Here is a 22,636-nt window from a genome sequence, read left to right on the forward strand (position 1 = left end):
TTTACTTTTGCATATTACGCGTATCTTTCCTACCACTTTTGGTATTTTATAAATTTTCCATATAAAATTCCAGATAAAATTTTGTTTGGTATTGATCGTGCGATCTGTTTTCTTTCTTTTTCTTTTTTTTGGTGGGGGGGAGTTGTTATGGATAATAATAAAAGGTTATATCTGGGTCGTCTTGTACATTTCAACTAACATTATCAGTGATAATTTTGTCACAGGTCTTGAGTAATCGATATTGGGTTGAGTGATAAGTTCGTTTGTCTTCCATTAATGTAAGCATTTCAGAAACTATAAAAATTATTGAAAAACTGTGAAGATACATGAAGTTTTTGATGAACGATACGTAGTGCATAAACATCTTGTCAGCACGTAAGTACATTAAAGTCCAATATTCTTACGCGCGTTTAACTAATTGGACAGCGGCCAGATGAAAGTCAGACACGCTCGTAATGGCCCAGCTTTTGCTCCTAAAAAGTTCATTGGTTATAACAATTTTCCATTCTACGCGAATAAGTTAAACATTCCACAAAATAATACTCGATCAAACTGCACGCAACAATTGTAAATTCATCGCCACGCCTCTTCAAGCTATTAAAACCAAACGAGACAATGCACAATGAAGGCGAATCATGCTGACAATTACAAGGAGGAACAAAGGTATCCAATCCCCTCGTCGACTTCGTGGTACGTGCTTACTCTTCCAAACAAGCGTAAAGTAAAAGAAAATTAACCCTTTGAGTATTAAATACCATGGACATCGACGTTCCTTAAAAAAAAAAAAATGTAAAGAAACAAAAAGAAGTGTATTTATTGTGGCTACTATAATATTCTGCATGGCGTACAGGATAATTCTGACCCATTAAAGATCGCCACGATATCTACCTGTGTGGAATATTATATAAAAGTTACATAAACGCAACATTATCAACAAACTCGTATATATCGTCTTGTCATGGTACGATTGTAGAATGATACAGACACTTTACAGAACTACGTATATTAGAAATAAAAAGAATATTTTCCACGGTCTAAAGAAAGAATAGTTCATCTCACGATACTACACGATATCCCAATTTTTGTCAAACTTCAACAAACCGTGGAATCGTTTCTGGAAGAAGAAATACGTATTCTCTTTCATAAGCAGAATATTAAGGGAAAAATGCTAAGGAAACTCGTTTGTCCATACATTTATCGACTCTTTTCGTGCCACTTTCGCACCAAGAATATACACGATATATATGCATTCGTAACTTATAACAACACTGGCTAAAAGCGCTCAGAGTACTCAAAAGATTAAACGAGATATCTAAAGGGGGTCGAGAAAAAGAACGATAAAAGAAAATCGTCCGACTGGTGACTGGCTAATTACCGACGTTTATCACACGACAGATGCCACTCGACAAAGCGTGTTCACCTGATACAGAGGTATATACTCGACGTAATCGAACCTGTCCCCACGCCTCGACAAGTATCGATCTAGGGGACGGCAGCAACACCACAGGCAGTACGTAAAACAGGGCATTTGGCGGAAGGCACGTCCCTCGCTATGCGACGCACCCGAGGCAGGAACAACAATAACAACAACACCACAACTACGTGGCTCCGCGAAACGCCGACTGATCGAGAATCTCGGTCACGGATCAGAATTCAAACGGCGCGGCGTCAGCCGATGCCAGCCGAACAGTATTTTTGTCTGCCGTGACATTGACTTTCCTCGGGACAGCGTCCAACTAGCCACAAAATAACGCACCACGATGCTAAAGAACTGCGTACGACGATGATCGACCAACAATGTGATCCAATGCCGATACGACACCCTCAGGTTGCGACATTTGGGTGAAATGACATTTCAAGCGACCGTTGGATAGTTCCCAAAGAATTGAAGTTGATTTAGCAATGGTAAAGGTACGACGAGGAATTAGTGGGAATTTAATTGTAGGGAGAATAGGTCTAGTAGAGAGATAGAGAAAAAGAGAGAGAGAGAAAGAGTACTCGCTGCATGTGTTTGACGAAGTAGCGTGAGGAGTTTGAGGAATCGAGGCTTAGCGCCATCAGAATTCCTGAAATAGTAGATCTCAGATTTTTGGTTTTGTGGCCAAATATAAAGAAAAAACAGATGCTTTTAACGAAATTTAATGTTGGCTCTTATTAACCTTGCTACGATCCTCGAATTTTATATATTTCAATCTTGCCATTGTAGCAAACAAAAGGAATTTGTGATATGTTTCAAGAAAGTCTCAGAAGAACGTAACGAGTCGAGACTTTATCGTGTTTTGTCAGAACAGTGTAGTCGAGCTGTTAGGTTTCTTTGGTCGAGTCCTACATCACAGGATAACTACTCATTTGCGTGTCTTATTTAAGTAAAACATCGATACCTCGTCTCGCTCTATTTTCCCCTAAAAGAACCTTCGTTCTTACCTCTTACTCGAACATTCTCCAATATCTTCTCTGGAGAAACCATATCGTCGATCGATTACAATCCCATTTATAAATCAAGCTTTTGGTCATATTCGTATCATATTTGTTCATACTCATACACCGAGTACAATTCAAGTTTTGACCTAAATCTTTAAAATGACCAAATTGCTCCAACCAATTCTTCAATCGCAAAGAAAATAAGCCCAATTAATAATTCTAAAGCCAAACCCAGCAGCGCTACTTAAGAACACCATTAATCATCTAATATTCTACCACAGAGCTTCAGTATTCTCTACCCCACGACCCTATATACCATCGATTTCCGTATTTCGAATCCCTGGAAACTGGAGAACCGAAGCTAGAGCCAATCGGGTCGACGAGTCTTCTCTACTTCCGTTAACGAGAAGCTTTCACGCATTCGATCGTGCCACCGTACACCGTGTACCGACATTTTTTCAGCAGTTTCTCTTCCTCCTTTTCCCTTTTTTCATTCTTTTGCCCGTCCGATAAAACGCCGCAGAGAAATTTGGCGCGGCGCGTATCGATGTCCAATCGCTCGATGAAAACCGGATTTTCCAACGACCAGCGTGGAAAAGTGATATGTACAGGACATTAGTGTCTTTGAGCGAGGGGGTGCAATAACGGCGTTAATTGGCGCCTGGCAATCAGCTTTAATTAAAATCGCTTTTTGCCATCGTCTCGAGCAAAAACGAATCGACGTCCCTATGGCGCGTTATTGAAGAGATTCGACTCGATGGCAAAATATTCCGCGTCGATCGGGAACAAAAATCAATTGCTTCGACATATCGATATTAGATGGTGTTCAATATGTTTGCTGATTACAGCACGTTGTAAATGCTGACCTTTTTTGTCATCTGTTGTTTATAATTTACATACGATGTGTACGTATATGGTATTGGATGAATGATGGCAACTTGTGTACAGCCAAAATCAGAATTTAAATTGCATGATTACTAGCTATCGTAAAGATTTCGACAAAATATTAGTAATTTATTGTTTGTGTGATGAAATTTTCTCTCGTCTGTAACAACATTTCTGTAAAATAGCGCCCATAAGTTACTGTTCTTTCGTATATCGATAAACAAATATGACGTTTCATTTAAATAAAGATAGTCCTCTTACAGAGTGTACGATCATTTTTCTGAATTGTTATGTACTGGCTGCATATGTTTCGCGAAAGTATATAAACAATCGGTTATCCTTTATATTAATAAACCTCGATATTCAGCGATACCACATCGAACGCTTATTGTATGCTTAAGATACTAGCTTTATTCATAGCACAGCATACCAATTTCTTTTATCAGATACATATATGTTTGCAATAAAAGTATCTCGTGCACTGCTACATACATTCTCAGAGTGGTTTCAAATTTGGCCAAAATAATCATGACTCATTGCGTTTAAATAAAGATAATCGTCTTATAGAGTGTACGAACATTTTTCTGAATTATTGCATATAGTTATCACATTACGTACTGGCTACACATGTTTCATAGAAATATATAAACGATCAATTATCCTTTATATTAACAAACCATATCTACACATACTAGTTTTATTCATAGCATAGCGTACTAATCTTCTTTATCAAATACGTATACGTTCGCGATAAAAATACCCTGTAACTTCTACGTGCTTCTTTCCAGTGCAGTTTCAAATTCGACCAATGCGATCGTGTTTCATTGCGGGAAACCTCAAAATCTTTCGTAAAAACTCATACGACATATACGCAAAAGTTCGCCTAACTATGGTAAGCGTTCGAATGCATTCGTGAGCCAGCGTATACGCGATTCGAATACTGTACGTGGCGTTGAAAAACGAATGAACCGAGAGCCATCGCCATCGCCATCGAGAAAATACAATGGACCCGTTGAAATTTCATTAGGCGCGCAAACGTATCTATAATGTCGTTACAATGAAACGTAATTGACTGTCGTAACGCTGTTCACATAAGCGTGCGCATATATACGCGATGTCGGTCGCCGGTATATAAATAGTTGCTGAAAGGAGCAGCACATTTTCGTGCGTAACACAGTAACCGTAAACGTCGACTGTTTTGCGTAATAAGAGCCGTTAGGTTAACCGCCATTGACGAACCATTTCCGACTATTGAATAACCGTACCACGATCTCCCACTGGTTGTTCAAGGTCATCCATCATCCTCTCCCGGGAGTAGGCCCCGGGAATGCTTCGGCTACGACGCACTGAATTTAAATGACGATCTCGATTCTGACCGCGAGGATCCAATGGAATGGTAACATTGAGCTACTTTGCGTACCTCGCATACTTCCGATCCTGCTAGCGAATAAATTTCTCAAAATTTGATTGTATCGATCGAAATGAATCGAGACACAGTAATAAACGTTTGGAAGATTCGCGTTTCCTCTGAAATCATTAGGTTTTCTACTTTCCCTTCTTATCGGTTAATGTCGTTTAAGAAATGAGAAATTCTTTCTCTTCCGTTTTATTTCGCCTTCGAGAGAGAAGAAAAATCGAGGTCGAGTACGAGCGGAACACTGCAGCGCAACAATGCGTTATATAATAATAATAATTTTTCCCTCGTTTCTTAGGAATAAAATGCACGCTATTTCCTTTCTCAGAAGCAGAAGTGAGATATGTAGTTGAAGAAAGGAGAAAAAACACGCGATCGAGGACTACCTTGAAATTACGAATCTTTTTATACCGATAAACGTGAGAAACTCAAGATCCCAAAGCGTAATTGGGATTGCTGGGAAAAAATTCCTAAACAGACTGCACGATATCTAAAGTTACAGATCTGGACGATCGTTTCGAGTTCTAATTATTTCATAATACTGTAACAAATACGAAACGCGCAACTGTTATTAGTTAGACGTGAGAAACAACCAGGCGCCAGTTATTTCTCGAATACGAAATCCGATGTCATTCACATCTTTAAATTCTGCACACGACTGCATTTACATACATATATTACACGCACCAATAGATGTTCGAAATTTTGCCAACGAATTAGCCTGCGAAAATATCAACGACGAGTTCGTTCTAAACTCATATTCGTTTCGTTTTGCATACAGATTCTTGCGTCTGAAAAATATATTACTCGTAAAAACAACAAAAAAAAAAAAGAAAAACGGAAGAAATACGATCTAGGAAATAAATCTGAGTTTCGACAGGTTTTTGAAACGCGTTTATGGCCGTAGAGCGACCGATCGAAACCGAAATAAAACGTGACGCAATAAAACGTCGCGGGTACGCTCCCAAGGCTTCGTACAGATGTTCACTTTCATTTTCGCCGAGGACCCTGAAATTTCAATCCAAATAGTACGTCCTAAATCTTGGCCCGATCTTGGCATCAACAAACGACATATACGCGCAAGGTGTCCGATTCCGATGTAAAAATAAACTAATCCCAGGATTTATATAGAAAACAATAAAAGGGGATTTAAATGTCACCGAGAAGGCGTTAGCAAAGACAAATCAAGATTATCAAGGTTATATTTATACGTAACCTTAACCTATTAACCCTTTCGATAAATCAATAACCGGTGTGCCAAAACAAACGTAATATCGTTATACAAATTCTTCGATTTATCGTTAATGGAAAAGAATTTGCAACTTCTGAGGAATGCGTGAAAGTACGTTCGTGTTCACGTGTCTTGTCGAGATTAAAGATGTGTCTAACGGGTTAAAAAGAATAATAATAATAATAGAAAAAAAATGGATAAAAGAATGGACCAAAAAATTACAAGCGACCCGGCACAAATATCGGCAACTCCGTCAGTAGATTTCTTTCGCGAAATTCTAACGAGCCCCTCGTACCACTTGGCGCGTTCGATTTTGTGCGATTGACGCAGCTTCCGATCGTAAAATCCATTTATAGCTCGAAATGGGTCACCCTGTGCGTTCCAATCTTCGCGACATTCGACTTCATCTTTTCTCGTCGAAGGATCGAACAGTGTCTCTTTTAAAAGATGCAGGAAAATTCTATAATAGAAGAATATCGCTGGTCGGAGATGTTTTCCTTTGGCGTTGACAGTGGAATACGAATAAGTTACAGCAGCCTAAACGAGTAAATTAACAACGCTACTCGATGTCTCTTTACTCTACAATTACGCTGTAAACCCAAGCGATAAAGGTCTCTCCGTCTCCTCCAATCTACCTCGTAAAGAATCTAAGGAAAACAATCGAGAGATCAACTTCAGAGAGGAAGCCAAACATTTAGAATCTCTCTAGGCTGATAACGAGAAAACAGCCGGCACACTGTCTCAAAGCTCCACTTAATATCCATCTTTACCATCGTCATCACCATCTTCCCCCGGTCTTTAACTCAAAGAAAGAGGCCGAAAGGCGAAGCAACAACGAACAAAGGCTACGAGTAAAAAGAAGAAGAAGGAAAAGGTAGGCTGAAAGAAAGGGCAAGAAAGCAGCATAACGAACTGTTTGCCTCCTTCCTCCCCCTTTATTACGATTCGCGGCTGAGATTCATTTTTACGAAGGCAAGAGGGCTTCCTGTGCTGGTCGTTTCGCCGCTCAAAGCGTTCTTCGTCGTCGTCTAGCCGAGCATTTCGCTCGCTTCGTCGGATACGTTTATACCGGAGACTATCGGATCGATATGGAGACGTCGGCGCTGGAAATATGGAAATTCGGCCCGGGCCAGACTGGACGGCCTGTGTGGCAAGAAATAAATGTAAATTCGACGTCGGCCAGGCGCACCGGGGACAGGGCTGGAATTAATTTCGCGTGCATACCGCTCACGGCTCGTAGAAGCCTATTTCGTTTCGTAGATGACGAATCAATGTGGCAGCTCTGTGTGACTCATAGTCAGCCGACAAGGAGCAGCAGTCAGGACGACGACTGGAATTCCTGATTCGTTTTGCCTACACGCAACTCCCGTCACGGCAATTATTTTCCCCTGAGTCAATTGTTCAGAGTGTTACGGCTCTTCAGTTTTTCGGGAAGTAATTACGAATAGGGCGATCGTTTCGCGAGTTTTGGTCGATGAGGAGCTTGCTTAAGTCGAGTCGGAGTAATTGTCTGCGAATCTAAAAATAAACTTTGCAGTTTCGAACTAAAATTGGAAGACGCATAAATCAGATACAGGGAAATTTTATTTTCCTTCCTTATATTAGTTGGAAATGAACCGTTTTTGAGTTTGATATTTTTACTTTACAAGTGGATTAAGATAAAACAGAGTTTCGAGTAAAGTGAATAATAATCTCCTATTTTTACCGCGAATTTTATATACGTTGTATTGTAAATAGATAAAACTCGCGTAACAATGTTCGCTCTCACAACTGTCATGGTTTCGTGAAAACGAATTGAATTCCAGCAATCCAATTTTGGTCTAAGGCAAAACAGACATACTATAGGGCAAGCTACCGCAAACGTTGGCTCCGAGAATAATGTTGTTTGTTCATTCTTGTATTGCACGCGTGTCTTCCCGTGTAAAATCTGAGAACCGTAGAAAACCTGAGTTTCCGCGAGGACAAATTGTGCTTTGACCTGAAACCACAAATGAGACAATTACATGCACACGGCGTTATCCGTTTCCACCGCTGAACCGCAGATGCAAATAGAACAACCGCAAATGAAGCAACGTCTTGCATTACCGTGAAAAGACATGTCTTCGTTTGTCACCTCCGTGAGATGTACTTGCCTCTCGCTCGTCCAGGAAAACGAATACATATTTTATTATATTGCGCAGAAAGTTTTCAGCGTTTTCCGTCGTATTACGAGATCGTGACACACGCATGTCATTCAGCCTGATTTATCGTTTCTATCTTATGCTAAAGTTTTCCTGAATTTCCAACACATTCGAGAAATTCCAAATTATTACGAATATTGTGAACTGAATAGTAATCCTGAAAATTTGTAGGATTAAATGACACAATCATCCAATTGTCGCAAGAATGCGTTCACTGCCGTCGATGACGCGATGCTAACGCCATATGTGTAACTATTAACGCGCGATTTACATACGTGTTTATTTACTTCTTTAATTATTTACCGCTCTTGGCCCTTTACTTTCAAACAAGGTATTTCGTTAATTAATGAAAGTGAAAATAGCACTGGAAACTAGCCACAGTCGTCATAGTGTTCGTATCTCTTAGTACTTAGCATTGTTTGAATAAATTATTAGGAATTCTTTTATAAATACCTGTTTCAGATACTAGAAATTAGTTCGAATTCCATAGAACTGCACAACGCTTCATATTCCGTCGTAATTACTATTCTCAAATCTACGAAGCTTCCATCTTCGTTAAAATGGAAAGGCACGATTGAAAAACACGCAAAGAAGATACAGAGAAACACATGGCCCAAGACCTTTTTTTTTCTCTAAGCCTTTCTCCTCGTTAACGCACGATAAATTACTCGTCACGCACGTTCGTAAATCGCCAGGATTACGCAAACTGCCTTGCAATGGAAGATATCGAAAAAAGTGCATCGTGCAGCTTATGGCGGAATAAAACAGAGACGCTGGTAAACATCGAGATCGAAAACGGAAGAAAGGCAAACGATCATAAACGAGAGGCGTCATCAACGCGGCAGGCGTCAAGCGGAAGCATACGCCGGCCGATAACAGCGTCGTATAAATAGCTATTATTTTCCAGCCACGTGGCTTTACGTAGCGTGACGATCGTCCGTTGCGACGCGTTCGAGGGTGCGTTCGATGGCGATGGATCATGGATCACGCGTCGATCGCTTCGCGTGCGCTCGGCCAAACCCTCCGACAAATGTGTCACGTGGCTGCAATCGGTATCAATTATCGCGTGTGGTCGTGCCGTTCGTCGAACTGAAACGCGTGTTCCCATTGCTTTTCGCTTGGCGTCATTCGCATTTCCGATACCAAATTGGATTTCCACGACGGATCGAGAGTTTTGTAATATTGTTCCTGCAGCGGGGATTAGTTTGGTCAAATTTGGGGTGGACAGTTTGATGCGATACTTTTCTCGTTCGATCCTGGCATTCGTGGGATTCTCGTTCGTTTGTTTCATCTTATGGAAGATCGTTCCTTCGATCTCGCGAGAGACGTCTGTTATAAAAATCTGTATGCTACAAGATAGTTTTTATTCGATATTGCATGCTCGTTTTTTGAGGATAGTAGACTTTTGTTCATTTTTATCGTTGCAGATAAGAGAGAGAGAAAGATAAGAAAAGAGAGAGAGAGAGAGAGAGAGAGAGAATGGTGTTCGACCGTTCGCGGAGAGACGCGATCGCAAGGAAGCGCGTCAGCGGGAGTCGTAACTTCCTGTTACGATTATACAATCGACGCCACGAAATGATCGATCCCATATTTCGTTTAGAGTGATAGAGGTGGTTGAATTAATTCTAACACTGAGATAACAGGTTACAATTTACACTTTATTCCAACAAATTGTACACAAGATGGTTACGCTCGATGTGTATAGATATAAGTTAACTAAATGGCTGATCTAAGGTTGACAAACCGGTGCAAAGATGTTGACTGAGTCAAAGATGTAAACTCAATGTAGAGATGACTCATCTGTAGTCGATGAATCAGTGAAGTTCGGTGACGATGCTGTCGCAGAGAAAAAGAGAAAGCTCTTGCTAACATTGGTCGCTTGCGGGTAGAAATCCCTGAAAAAGTGGGAAAACCCTTGTTTCCGCACTTTTTACCTGATGGAACAATAACCATAAGCAACATTTTGACTTGAAGGTGTTTTATATCACTTAACGGCCTTAACGGTAAAATCGAAATGCTTAGTTTTATTACAGTCCCTTAGGATTATTGAGGTCCGACTAATTCTAATTGCACAGCCAGTGGTCCCCTCGATCGAGGGATGGTTCTAGGTTACATAAAGTCACCGGACGTAACAAATGGTATTGGCAGGAAAATACCGGAGATGAACAACGCTGTGGATTTTTTAGTAAGAAAATAATACTAGTTTCACTACCGCTGTCGGTGCAATTGTATTTTTCTATCTCCTTTTTTATTTCGATACGAGCACTCGATGTTGATATAAGCAACTCAGCGAGCAGCGCAGTAAATCAAACATTGTAACGCAAACGACTTCTTCCAGGTTCTTCGATTAATTTCTAATGAAAATAATATACAATTCCTGAAGATAATACCAAGTAAACTAACGTAATACTATAATAAGTATAATAGAGTATAAGTGTCTTATATATACAGAATGACTTACAAATACTAGCGCGTATTCAAAGAGCCCATGAATATTCTTGTAAGCCAGGAATATAGCATATTTCCAGCTACAGAATATTTTCAAACTTTGTTATAAATTATGCAATAGTATTTACATAAAAATTCACCTCAATAAGAGTTACTGAAGCGGCTCGATGACCGTGTCTCGAGGCGGCAGACGCGAGAAGAGCATCTCGACGTCTGAAACAACTGAAAAATACCACCATGTACCTAGGCAATATGTCGATTACCGTTTCTGTGCATCGTGTATGCAAGCTGCGGCAACGTGCATCCGGCTCGTCGCACGTGCACTACCGTTACGAACGATACGACAAAACTTCAGCAGCCGTGCCACCAGGAAACACGGTACAACTGACCATCCTTTTCTTTCTTTCCTCACTGACAGTTGAACAAGCGATTGCTAATGTCGGATACACGAGACGCAATTTATTCACCAGCAAGAAACTAGTTCCTCGTGTGAATATACATAGGATGCGTTTCGAAGAGCTACGGGCTAAAGAAATGGACAAATTTGGGGATGTATGGTTCTCGTGTTTAACATTCCTGCATCTGCGGTGCGCACGAGTTATCTGAAAAGGATTGAATGTGTTTTGTGTGCGAGCGTAGACGTGAGAAAATTTTTTACTATGGAAATTTGCATATGTTGTACAGATCTTTTATAAGCGCAAAGATAGTGGGTATTTAAACACGAACTTGACGTTTCTAATGGAGATATTGTCATTCGTAACACGATAGAATTTTTTTAAACGAATCGCAGAATATGAATCTTATGGAAGAGCGCGAATTAACGAGGTTCCAAGGACTCGGGGCCGCGTTAAATCCTCTTGAAGAAAATCGTATCATATTAAAAATAAAAAGGAATATCGTTTTACCTAAGAGTATCAAGGGGTTAATTTCTTAACGTAAAGTGGAATAATTTGTTCGTCATTTAATATCGATATACGTAACTGACGATTAAAAATCTTGATAAAATATTTAAGAAACGCGTATAGTATTTCGATGGCAATTTTTTGCCGTCATATCGAATTTACTTTTGCGATTGAAGATCTCAGGAAAAAAGAAAGAAAAAGGAGAAGATATGGTATGGAATGGAAAAATGATAGGTTAAATATTTTACTACTTGGGAAGAAGCGTACGTGGTTTCGAGTTTATCGTGAAAGCATTGCGCCGTGCTTAAAATATTCACGCTACAGTATGTACATATATTCAACTTTCAAGCAGATTAGCGCGTTTGATACCTAAGGAGGAAAGTAAATGTTTTAACGAAATGTTAAATCCGAGCGAAGACGCGATATCAAATTCGAGAAGAATCGTATTATCAAATTTGTCGATTCTGTCATATTTTGCCATAATTTCTGCTCGAATTCCCTCGTTAACGCAATTTTCAATTTTGTATTCTCGCCTATTATATGGATTCCACGCTATTTTTGCACAATTTTCCATAAATGTATAAAAATCCGCAGTTCAGCTACGATAAACCTAATCTCCCTAATATCGTATAGAATATCCAACGCAAATTAGGAGGAACGTTAAACCATAAAATGACCATCCTGATAAAACCGTAACGCACATAAAATTTCAATCCCATAGTCCCTAAAATATACATATAAATATTTATAATAAAATTTATTTTCATGTATCACGATCGTACCTTGCAATTTTCCTATCTTGCACAATTGCATGGAAAGTACAGGATAGTTAATGGCTGAAACAGCAACCCTGATTGAACCTAGTCCGGAAACGTTGCGCCGGTAGGAAAACGAGGGAAGCACTGGCCTCATCGAGTATACATCATCCATCACCCATCTGCATCCCCATTCGGGGCACGTAGGCTGTTATTTGCTTGGAACCGAAGCGTGTTCTCGTTAGGTATACCGGAAAACGGCTCACGAAATTTCGGACACCATCTATCTATTCTCCTTCCTCTCTTCGTGCTAATATCGCCAGCAACATTACGTAGCACGACGATAGAGTGAGATGACAGAACGAGGATGAAACCGCATGAAACGGTCGTAAGCTTCTTTTCTATTCTCGTGTATCACACGAGGCTGCCGCGGGTGTCACGAGCGGCCAATTTCCGGATTCATTTCCAAAGCATAGCGATTATATCACATTATGTCATAGCCTTGTACCATAAAGAGATCGCAGAGGAAAAAAGCGATAACTTACATTTTCCGTTGTTTATACAGGGGTAATTTTAATTCCCCACCGAGGGGTGATTTAATGCGTGTGGTTCGCAGTAGCAGATTGATTTTAACCTGTTACTAACTATAGTGTCTCTATGCACGAAAATATTTGAACGCTTGGTACTGAGAGAAAAACATTTTCATATTTTGTTAAAAACGTAACGATACTTGTATGATTTAAAATAAATCTGAAAGGATATACAAGAGTTACGAGATATTTATCGCAAATATTAATTTCGCAGAGGACAGACGAGTATGTAAAATTTATAGAAATTAAAATATGAATATATTAATTCACCTGCATTTGAATATACCTGAATTCGAGTTTCTTAATATTTATTTCTACATGTATATGCATGCATATGTATAATTATATATTCAGAACGCGTATCTTTAATTTTCCGGAACACGTATTTCATATACACGTGTTTCTTTATAACGTTCTACTACTATTAAACAGTTTACCAAAGTTGAGAACAGTATGCAATTAATAAATATAATTTCTCGTTCCAATTCTATATCACAATTTTTCCAAAATCTTTCGACCACTTCACGGATTTGAGCAAAGTAATTCAAAGATTATAAACGACGTTAATTCCACTAAATTCAAAGCCATAGATTCTACAAGCTACCCAACAAACCACTGCCCCAAAGTATTTGCATCTCATTCGTCTTCGTATTACTCAATGGCCTGAACTTGTTCCAATGAAATTACGCAACGGGTTGGGTCCATTCACCCTAACCAATATAACTAAAACGATTTCCATCGGAATTATAAAATCTCAAATCCAACTAACCGCACGCGCAATCTGCTATGCGATATAAATAATAATATAAGCATATATTTGTATAATTGTATATTTCTATCTGGCAAACAAAATTCCTTGCCCAATCGTTCCACGACCACGAAATGTCCAAGAACGCAAGACCAAGCCACGAGAGCGAAGAGAACGCATCACCACGAGAAAAAAGGAATTCGACCGCGAGAAGGAGGCAGAACGAGGACGACAAGGTCATCAGGTTCCGCTGCGACTTCCCTTCGACGCAGGTTAGGGTGATGCTGGCCAGAGGATGGACGCAGGTAATGGAATGTCCTGTGTTGGCGTGACGACCTTAACGAGCCGAGGGTGGGAACGAATCACGACCGCGTATATCCCCTTAAGGGCTTTTCGCCGCTTAAATGAAACGACTTTAGAAAAAAGGGAAAGGAACGACAAAACATTGAAGAGCGACGATTATGCGAAAATCCTCATTGTTCGACAGAATGATCGCGTGTCACCCTTCGCAGATTGCGAACGCGAAACTTGCGGTATGGGAAAACGGATTTAGCTGTGGTTTAACCGTATTATGGGGTTGGAAGTCCTTAGCGAGTAAACTCGAAACTTGTTTCTTTTAAAAGGTTTGCTAAGTTTGCTTTTAATAGTTGAAATGTTGGTGAAAAGTAATTAAAAGTTTCTTTTTAGCACGGGAAAGCTTAAGATGACGAACTAGAACGAAAATATATAAATATCAATTTTTCGATTAAATTATTTATAATTCTGCAAAGTTTGCGGGGTTTCTTTTAGAAATTTTCCAACTAAAAAGCAACGCGACTATATCGAAATTTTCTCAAAAACTTACCGAGAGAGTTTTTAATCTTCTACGTTATGTACACCTTTTTAACTTTGTTTGTTCGTCGTGGTATTATTAATCCTTAAATATGCAAATGAAGAGAGATTTTACGTAATTACAACGTTTTCTTTTTCTCTTGAACAAAGTTACGAATGAAGACAGTTCAATCGCGATAATGTTGAAATAAACGGCAAGTGTAAAAGCTTTCGGAATCGCTGTATTCTGTCATCGATAAATCCAAACTTTATCAACCAAATGACCAATTTAACCGAGTACGAATTTACAAACCAAATTAGCGATGTAACGAGCTCAAAATAATCGACCGATCAAATTAATAATTCACGCGATGCGGATAAATCACACGTGAATATGTTCGACTAATTGCAGAACAAAGCGAAACGTTTGCGATTAACGAAATCGAAGTTACGCAAGAGGACAAAATACGAAAAAGGTATTCGCGTTACAGCTCCCAGAAGCAGGAAGCAGTTTATTATTCGACACAATTCGCGTAATCATATCCACGAATAAATTGTACTTCCTGACACTAATACGTCGACGAGTGAGCCTCCCACGCGAATCCTTTAACTCTTTTCAAGGTAATAGAGCCGAACGATCAGAACTGGCACCTTTGGTGGTGCGAGATCAACGACGTTCGCCAGGCTTTGGACCTGAAGCTCGCTTCTTATCAAAAGATCCCACACTTCCGGAATCATTACGAATTGACACGGAAGAATTACTTATACAGAAACTTGAAACGATACAAGAAATTGTTACTCAAGTCGAATAAGATAGACGAAGCTGAACTTTGTGATGGTATGCCGCTGACGTTCGAACTACCAAACGATTATAGGCTATTCGCGGAGGAGTATCACAAGCAACCTGGTTCCACGTGGATCGTGAAACCTGCAGGAAGATCGCAGGGCAAAGGTATGTTGCTATGAATAGACTGCGGATTTTTATTTTATATTTACGCAACTGAACGACTGAAGAAATTAAAGAGATACTTCTTGTACGTTTAGTATCAGAGATACCTCTGCTTATTATGTGCGTTCTATGCATTTTTGGAACGTTTAAATGTCCCATAAACGTATAAAAATCAGCAATTCAGTAATTATTTTATAGTATTCGCGTGACGCCAACTTGCTCAAAATCGTAGGCTATTACAAATATTCCCATGGTTTATTAAAAGGAGTCGATTCAAACTTAAGCTTCGAGAGATTAAAAAGGAACATTGCCAACATAAACTCTACAAAATCCATCCTATGCAACGTTTCTAACTAAAAGTCCCAATAATCCAGCAAATTGCAACGGAGCGAATCGACATCAAGAATAAAAGAATTACAGATAAATTCACGATCACGACTTCGACCTATCCAATAACAAATTGTTCCTAACCAAATATGCAGCAAATTCCACTCTCACATTATTGGACATTCCGAACGAAATAGTTACGGATAAATTCACAATTAAACGATGGATATCCGTGCATTTTTGGGAGATCTAAGCTTCCAAAGATGTACAAAATGCGCCTGGTACGTAAGAATATGTACAATATCCAAAATAGAGTTCCTATTGCAACGTTTAGTAGATGAAACAAAATCTCAATTCCTTTAATTATATTTATAATAATATAAGTTTGCATAAACATCCGCAGTCTATTCATAATCAGTGCAGCAGGCAAATACACGACCGATACAGCGAATGAAACAAATCTATAGAGCCGTAACGTTTAAATTAACAGGTATCTTCCTGTTCAGGAAGCTGAAGGACCTATCGGAGTGGCGTAGCAAAGAATTCGGCCAGCAAGTGGAAATACCACCGGTGGAGACTTTCATCGTGCAGAAATACGTGGAGAATCCTTACCTCCTGGCAGGTTGGTTCTCCAGAACGATACTCCTCGGCATTCAGCCGCTTATCGCCAGCGAAGAATGGCTCTTGTCGGGGAGAACACCTCGGTACATTCGAAAAGAGGATGGCGCGAACAGCCAGCGGCTGAAACCTTTCCGTGGACTTTTGTTCACTAGCATCGCCGAAAGGAGGAGGCTTGAATGTCGAACCGTTGAAAAGCACTTTCTTCGATGGTCTTAAGACGGCTGTGGATACCAGCCAGAGAGTTAGACGACCATCCCTCCGTGTATTTGTAAACGTCCCGATGATTTCAGGCAGAAAATTCGATCTACGTATCTACACCCTGGTAACCTCATTTTGCCCTCTGAAAGTTTGGCTGGCTAGAGAGGGTTTCGCACGGCTGTCGGGCGAGCTGTTCGATCTGGAGAACATAGATGACAGCAGGGTACATCTCACTAATATGGCGATACAGCTGAAGATACACGATGATGACGATAAGAAGGGGGAATTGAAAAGAGGGTGCAAATGGGCGTTGATGAAGGTTAGAGAGTATTTGACCGCAAGACACGGGGCGGCTGCGGTGGAAGCTCTGTTCCAACAAATTGCCGGTTAGTTCCACCATCCACACCGATTATTAAATTATTAGAAACGGTATTATCGTGGCGATGCAACGAGCCGGAGGAATCTAAAGGAGGATGACTCCTACGAGCAGTTGTCCCACCGTACATTTTTCCTATGGACGTACAATATTCGGGTTTTCCTTTCTATTATCCCAGTGCCTAAGTTTACTAACGGGGCAGGACCGTAATGGAGTCCAATAGCCTTGGAGTCTGCGGAGCTCCTCCTATTGGATCGAGGTAAACCAGCATGAAAGTTTTAGCTAGTATAAATTCAACGCTACGCCGAATCCTCCCCCTAGAGTGGCTTACAGAGTGGCGCGCAATGTTCGTAAAGACTTGCTCCACGCAAAAAGAAAGATTGACTTACTGACGAGTCCATTAGCAGTTTCTGGCCAAACTCTCCCCTTCTGCTTCCCTTCTTTCTTCGTAGCTTCAAGCTTCGCATTACTGATAAAAGCATTATTATTCCCATAACGATATATCAAATGCTATCAGAAGTGCAAGTCCAACTAAAAACGCCATAAAGAAAACCGCTCAAAACGGATCTCTCCGCCCTCGTCCAATCTTCCGCTCATCGATATTCCCCAACCTCCAGCTCCCCAAGCAGAGTAATATAAAAAAAAAAAAAACACGAAAGCTGGCCCAATACCAATATCTCGCCTACAATGCCCGAAAACAGCGTTCCGCTTCTCGATTTATTAGCCTCTCCCCATAAAACCATTTATCGATTCCACAGGCGTGATAATGGCCAGCTTGCTGGCGGTGCAGTCGGTGATCATGCAGGGGAAGAACTCGTTCGAGCTGTACGGTTACGATATACTTCTCGACGAGGATCTGACGCCGTGGTTGCTCGAGGTGAACGCCTCGCCAGCGCTGACCGGCACGGACAGCGAGGATTATCGGCTCAAGTTCGATCTCCTCGACGACACGCTCAACGTGCTCGACTTCGAGGGCCGTTTCACCGGCAGAGAGACCAGAATCGGTGGTTTCGATCTACTGTGGAACGATGGTCCGGTGTGGACTTACTGTCCCAATCCATCTGTTTGCGGCGAGCCATCGACCGATCTTAAGAAACTGAATATTTTCCTTGGAGCACGGAATGATAGAGTCGAACAGCTGCGCCAACTCAGACAGTGTTTAGAAGAGAAAAGGAACAAGGTGCAGAGCGATCGTGTCGGGATGCGTCGATGATGAACGAATTGGAGATTTTCAACGTCTTGTCCAAGGGATCTTTCAATATCTACTCTTTGTTATAACACAGTATCGAAAATATTGAAATGTCATACGTAGCTTATACTTCCACGAGTTTTCTAGCGGAAAAATAGAAACAAAATTTAGGGTTTAAACATTTTGGTTGTAACGAAGTTTGTTCAAGCCCTAAATTTTGTTACGAACGAGTGGAACAGTACAGGGTACGTTAGACGCGTTGACGGCTAAGACGACGTTTTTAATAGTTGGTTAGCTTTAATAGTCGTTTCGAATGTTAAATTTTGTCTCCGATAATGGATTTTTAAATATAAATTATATTACTTGGAAACATTAAAATATTGAATGAATCGCTGCTATTGTGAAAGAACATCTGCACCATTGTTTCTCTAGATGTATTCTTTTGCATATGTATATCATTTTCCTCGGAAAGAAATGTATTTAGGCTACGCTCATCTTCATCTTTCATTTTCACCGTTTTATGACACAAGACGTTTGTATTCGCAATTTGTTAAAAATTCAGCGAAACGCTCCGTAGGAAGTTATGTTTTAAAGATAAACTTCATGTTTTAACGAGGGTTTACATTGTAGCAAGTAGAGCAGTGCAAATTAATACCGATTTCAATGTAAATTTTTCCAGGATATACATATTAGAAAAAAATATATATATATATTCGTATGTGAAGGTTCTGGCAAAGTTTCGTAGAGGAGCAGCAAGCAGCAATAATTCTTGTTTAGCATTGTCAGCTACGATACAGACAGAAACTTCGCTGCTTTGTTAGCTTAATAGCAAATGACAGCGGTAATTCACGCAATTCATAACTGCACCTTGTGCAAGTTTATCGAGGTCAATACTTTCATTCGAGTTACTTCTTCCACCCTGAGAAGAGTTTTAGCACAGTGCTGCGAATCTCATTTAAAGAACCGACGTATTACGACTATTCGTGCTCCTCTTAATAACACATTTTAATACCTATTAATAGCGTTCACGCGTAATAAAAGTCTGTTCTACATTTGGCTTGCTTCGTCCGTAATTACTTCTTCGGATTTAAACGTTCGAGCTTCTTGGTATTCGGAGCAACATTCTAAATTTCATCTTCGACGCTTCTGAATCTTTCAAGAAATCGTAGATTAGACTGGTATTTCCAGGAAATTCGAAATTTTACGTTTTTAGCTTCTAAAAAGGACTTTACAAACTTTTTAGGATTTTGAAATTTTCAAATCCTAAATCGGAAAAATTATGCGAGCCCCTTTGGCGAATGTCCAGTGAAGCATAAAATTATATGTTTTAACATTACGAACATGCAGCATGCAGCTTTACTGTGCGCATCATCTTCTGACGAATTGATAAATTCTTTCTTTTCTTTTACTCTTTTATACAATACACTCGTAAAGGCAATAACGTGAATACACAATACTTGCCACTAAATATTTTCTTAATACATGGTAAGCATAACAAGCAGTGTGATTCATAATACATGATAAGTGTTATTATCAAGCGCCTACAGACGTCAATAATAATCAAAGGGTTGATTAATCTCTTGCTAACTTCTTTTCCCATGAAGAGAAAAGGCTACCACTCGTGATGCTACACATCGCTACCTTAATCTTCCACTCATAACTATGTACGTCAGATGTGACTTTAGAAATTGCGCTTTAGAAATTTCGATTATGTATCGATCAATTACGTAAAAAGCACATCTCATAGTCACTCACGATACTCGTATTGTAATACCAGAATATTGTTATTCGTTACATTCGTATAGCATATTAATATTTCGTTCTTGCTTTATTATCGAATCAAGCTTTTCTGCCGTTCATGAACGCAAGAAAGTATGTAATTTCGTATCAAATAAAGATATAAACGTTATAAGACTTTATCAAAATCCACGTTTCGCTGCAATAGAAGCTACGGCGATCGAAAAACGAAGCTATTGTCTTATTAAAATTTTTCATCGTATTCTAAAGTAACAAGACATCTCGTCTAGTCAGGAACAGAAATAAAAATTACCAGAATTTTCTATCTTACGTCACAAGATCGTCAAGCTTACACTTTTATCCATCCGTAAAAACCATCTAGCTGACGACTCGATTTTCACGAAACTTTTACGTCACACATCGGAAAAATTGGGTTCACGGAAGTGGAACGAATTGCAGACGTTTGGATTATGGCTTACACGCGAGCGTGTACATGCCGGTGCACGCGTGTACAAAGTTTCCATGAATATGTATACACTTATGCGGCGGGCATATTCGCGCTCGTTAGTTTCAGCCAGCCACATACCCGGTGGTCGTTGTTGCCAACGTAGCTACGATGAAATTGAATCGAAGAATAAAAAACGAAACCTCGATATGCCGTAGATATGACAAATATGATCGTGCTCGATGACTGACTATTGTACATGGGATTCAGCCGAAAATGTTGCATCCTCGGTTGCGTCATTCGGAACTCGTATATCGGGCGGTGACTTATTGCCTTTTTGATTATCGTTCGAGTCACGTGACGCACGGGTCGACGATTTGCCACACGTTTTACGCGTTGATATTCGCGCGGAACACACGCATTTAATCGGAATTTTATGTTATTAGGAAGGAAACAGTGAAATGCGCGAATGTCACGTAAATGTAACGTTATTGAGCGAATAATGCGAAGCGAAATTTAGAAATTCTAGGAATTCGAACGTTCGAACGAATAAGAAATGTTAAGGTTTCAGAATTTACGAGTCTGAAGGTTCGAAAGTTGGATAATTCAATGATTTGCAATTTGGATAATTAAGAACTTGGAAGTTTGGAAATACGATATTTGAATATTTAAAAACCTAGAGACGTAGAAAGTTTAAAAACTTGAGAATTAAAAAGAAACTTTAAAAGCTTGAGAATTAAAAAATTTGGGAATCTGAAAGTCCGGAAATATGAAATTTGCATATTTAAAAATTTACGAATTTAAGAAATCGGGAATTCAAGGGTTTGAAAGGGTTTATTTAAAGACTCGAAAATTTAAAGTGAACTTTGATACTTTGTTCGTGTAACTTACCAAATAACTACTGGAATTATAAATACTTTATAGAAATTCATTACGCGAATGAAAGAATCCTTTCAGACAACAATTCTTTCTTGCAGTGTACGCACATAGTTAAGACTCCAATGAGATAAGAATTATACAATTCACTACTTTGTTGACTATGCAAGAATTAGATATTACTAAGCTCTGTGTAACTCAAGAATTAGCTGGCATTTATGACCAGAATTAGTCATGCATCTGCGATGCGCAGCTTCAATTGTATACTACCTTGACTTAATAGAAGAAATATTTTTCTTAATTAAAGATGTTACGTGGCGTAAAATTCCTTTACAGTCGCGAGCGCTGTTTACCATTGAATTTTCCATTCCGATAGTATCGGTCATTAAACATTTACTTCCTTGTCTTTCTCTATATAAGTATAAGGAAAAAAGATAAATAAAGATTTTTTTGATATTTAAATCGTATCAACTGCTTGCTTATTAGAACGCACTATTTTACTAATTCATATTATTCTTTTATTATAATATTCAGATTATAGTTACATTATGCTACTATTATACGACGAAATTTTAGAAAATTATAAGCAAAGTGTACGAATTAATATCGGTAGGATGAAAGCACGGATGAATGAAGTCATCCGATGCAACATTCTGCTCGCTTGTACAATTCTGTTATTTTATCTGCACTACTTTATTGATTTAAAACTTGGCCGACGTAATATTTTCGGAGCACAGCGCCAGAGTAAATGAACCCCGGCTACGTCGCGACAAATTGACGCATCTCGTAAAATGTGTTTGTTTTAACCGTGTATTTTCCAGTTGTATATAAATTGCAGACAATTAGAATATTCCACTCGTTTGCAATGAAAGTATTACGACGTTAAAAAATTGATTACTCGATTAGTAAATAGAATAAATATGCATTATAATCAGCAAACAAATACAAATATCGATGTTAATTAAAGTATAATTACTGTTATTTTACATATTAATCCGTGAACTTTTCAACCGTAGAAATTACTTCCAGTGAATGAATAAATCTTTTAAAAACCCGCTATTTTCTTATTTCTTAAAACAATTAAAAATTTGTATGTAATTCTACGCAAGAGACTAACAGCGTATGAAAATTCATATTGCAAGAAAAAGTATCGAAATGCTATCTTTCCCTGCAAATCTTTAGAAGAATCGTAATTAGTAAGATTTAAGGTTAAAGGTTTTTTGGCGAAGTTCCTCGATAGATTTCGATGGGTTGACGTTTGCAAGATTCGACGAAATTCACATTGAAAGAGGCGAGCGAAAGAATGCCGAAAGAGGTGGCGGCGTGCTCCGGCTTTTACGCGACAGACCTTTTCCCATCGTCGTTTTCTCCTCTCTTTCAGCCACGGACTAAATTTAGCGAAAGAGTCGTGTAACCTCGCGAGTGCACTCGTATTATCCTGATTCTCTCTCAAGTAAGAGCGAGTAAACTCGTTAAAATGTTACTTCGCGATTGTCGTTTCCTCTCCGGCTCCAAATTTACCCCGTGTTTTTCC

The 22,636-nt window shown here is 39.4% G+C and overlaps 2 protein-coding genes and 1 long non-coding RNA gene across 11 annotated transcripts in view; 1 reads left to right on the forward strand and 2 right to left on the reverse strand.

The window, feature by feature from the left end:
* LOC117230422 (PH and SEC7 domain-containing protein 2) overlaps positions 1 to 22,636 on the reverse strand; it is an 81,349-nt gene that overhangs the window by 38,064 nt on the left and 20,649 nt on the right. For 2 of the 9 annotated variants that reach the window (XM_033487863.1, XM_033487858.1), the window contains exon 1: positions 1,421 to 1,642. The exons of the other annotated variants lie outside the window; for them this stretch is intronic. In XM_033487863.1, the coding sequence (XP_033343754.1) occupies positions 1,421 to 1,528 (108 nt within the window). In that variant the 5' untranslated portion in view covers positions 1,529 to 1,642. Of the gene's footprint in view, positions 1 to 1,420; positions 1,643 to 22,636 lie in introns of those variants that run through there. 9 annotated transcript variants of the gene reach the window in all.
* Positions 171 to 1,414, reverse strand: LOC117230424. The gene is made up of 2 exons (XR_004492784.1): positions 889 to 1,414; positions 171 to 772 (listed from the first exon to the last, which is right to left on the reverse strand). It is a non-coding gene; the product is annotated as an uncharacterized LOC117230424 (long non-coding RNA).
* Positions 17,093 to 18,305, forward strand: LOC117230423 (probable tubulin polyglutamylase TTLL9). Its single transcript, XM_033487867.1, has one exon. It carries the CDS (start codon positions 17,622 to 17,624, stop codon positions 18,066 to 18,068), a length of 447 nt encoding a protein of 148 aa, XP_033343758.1. The 5' UTR covers positions 17,093 to 17,621; the 3' UTR covers positions 18,069 to 18,305.

This window comes from Bombus vosnesenskii, unplaced genomic scaffold (assembly GCF_011952255.1).
Source record: "Bombus vosnesenskii isolate JDL3184/JDL3185 unplaced genomic scaffold, Bvos_JDL3184-5_v1.1 scf7180000013267, whole genome shotgun sequence".
Lineage (NCBI taxonomy): Eukaryota > Metazoa > Arthropoda > Insecta > Hymenoptera > Apidae > Bombus > Bombus vosnesenskii.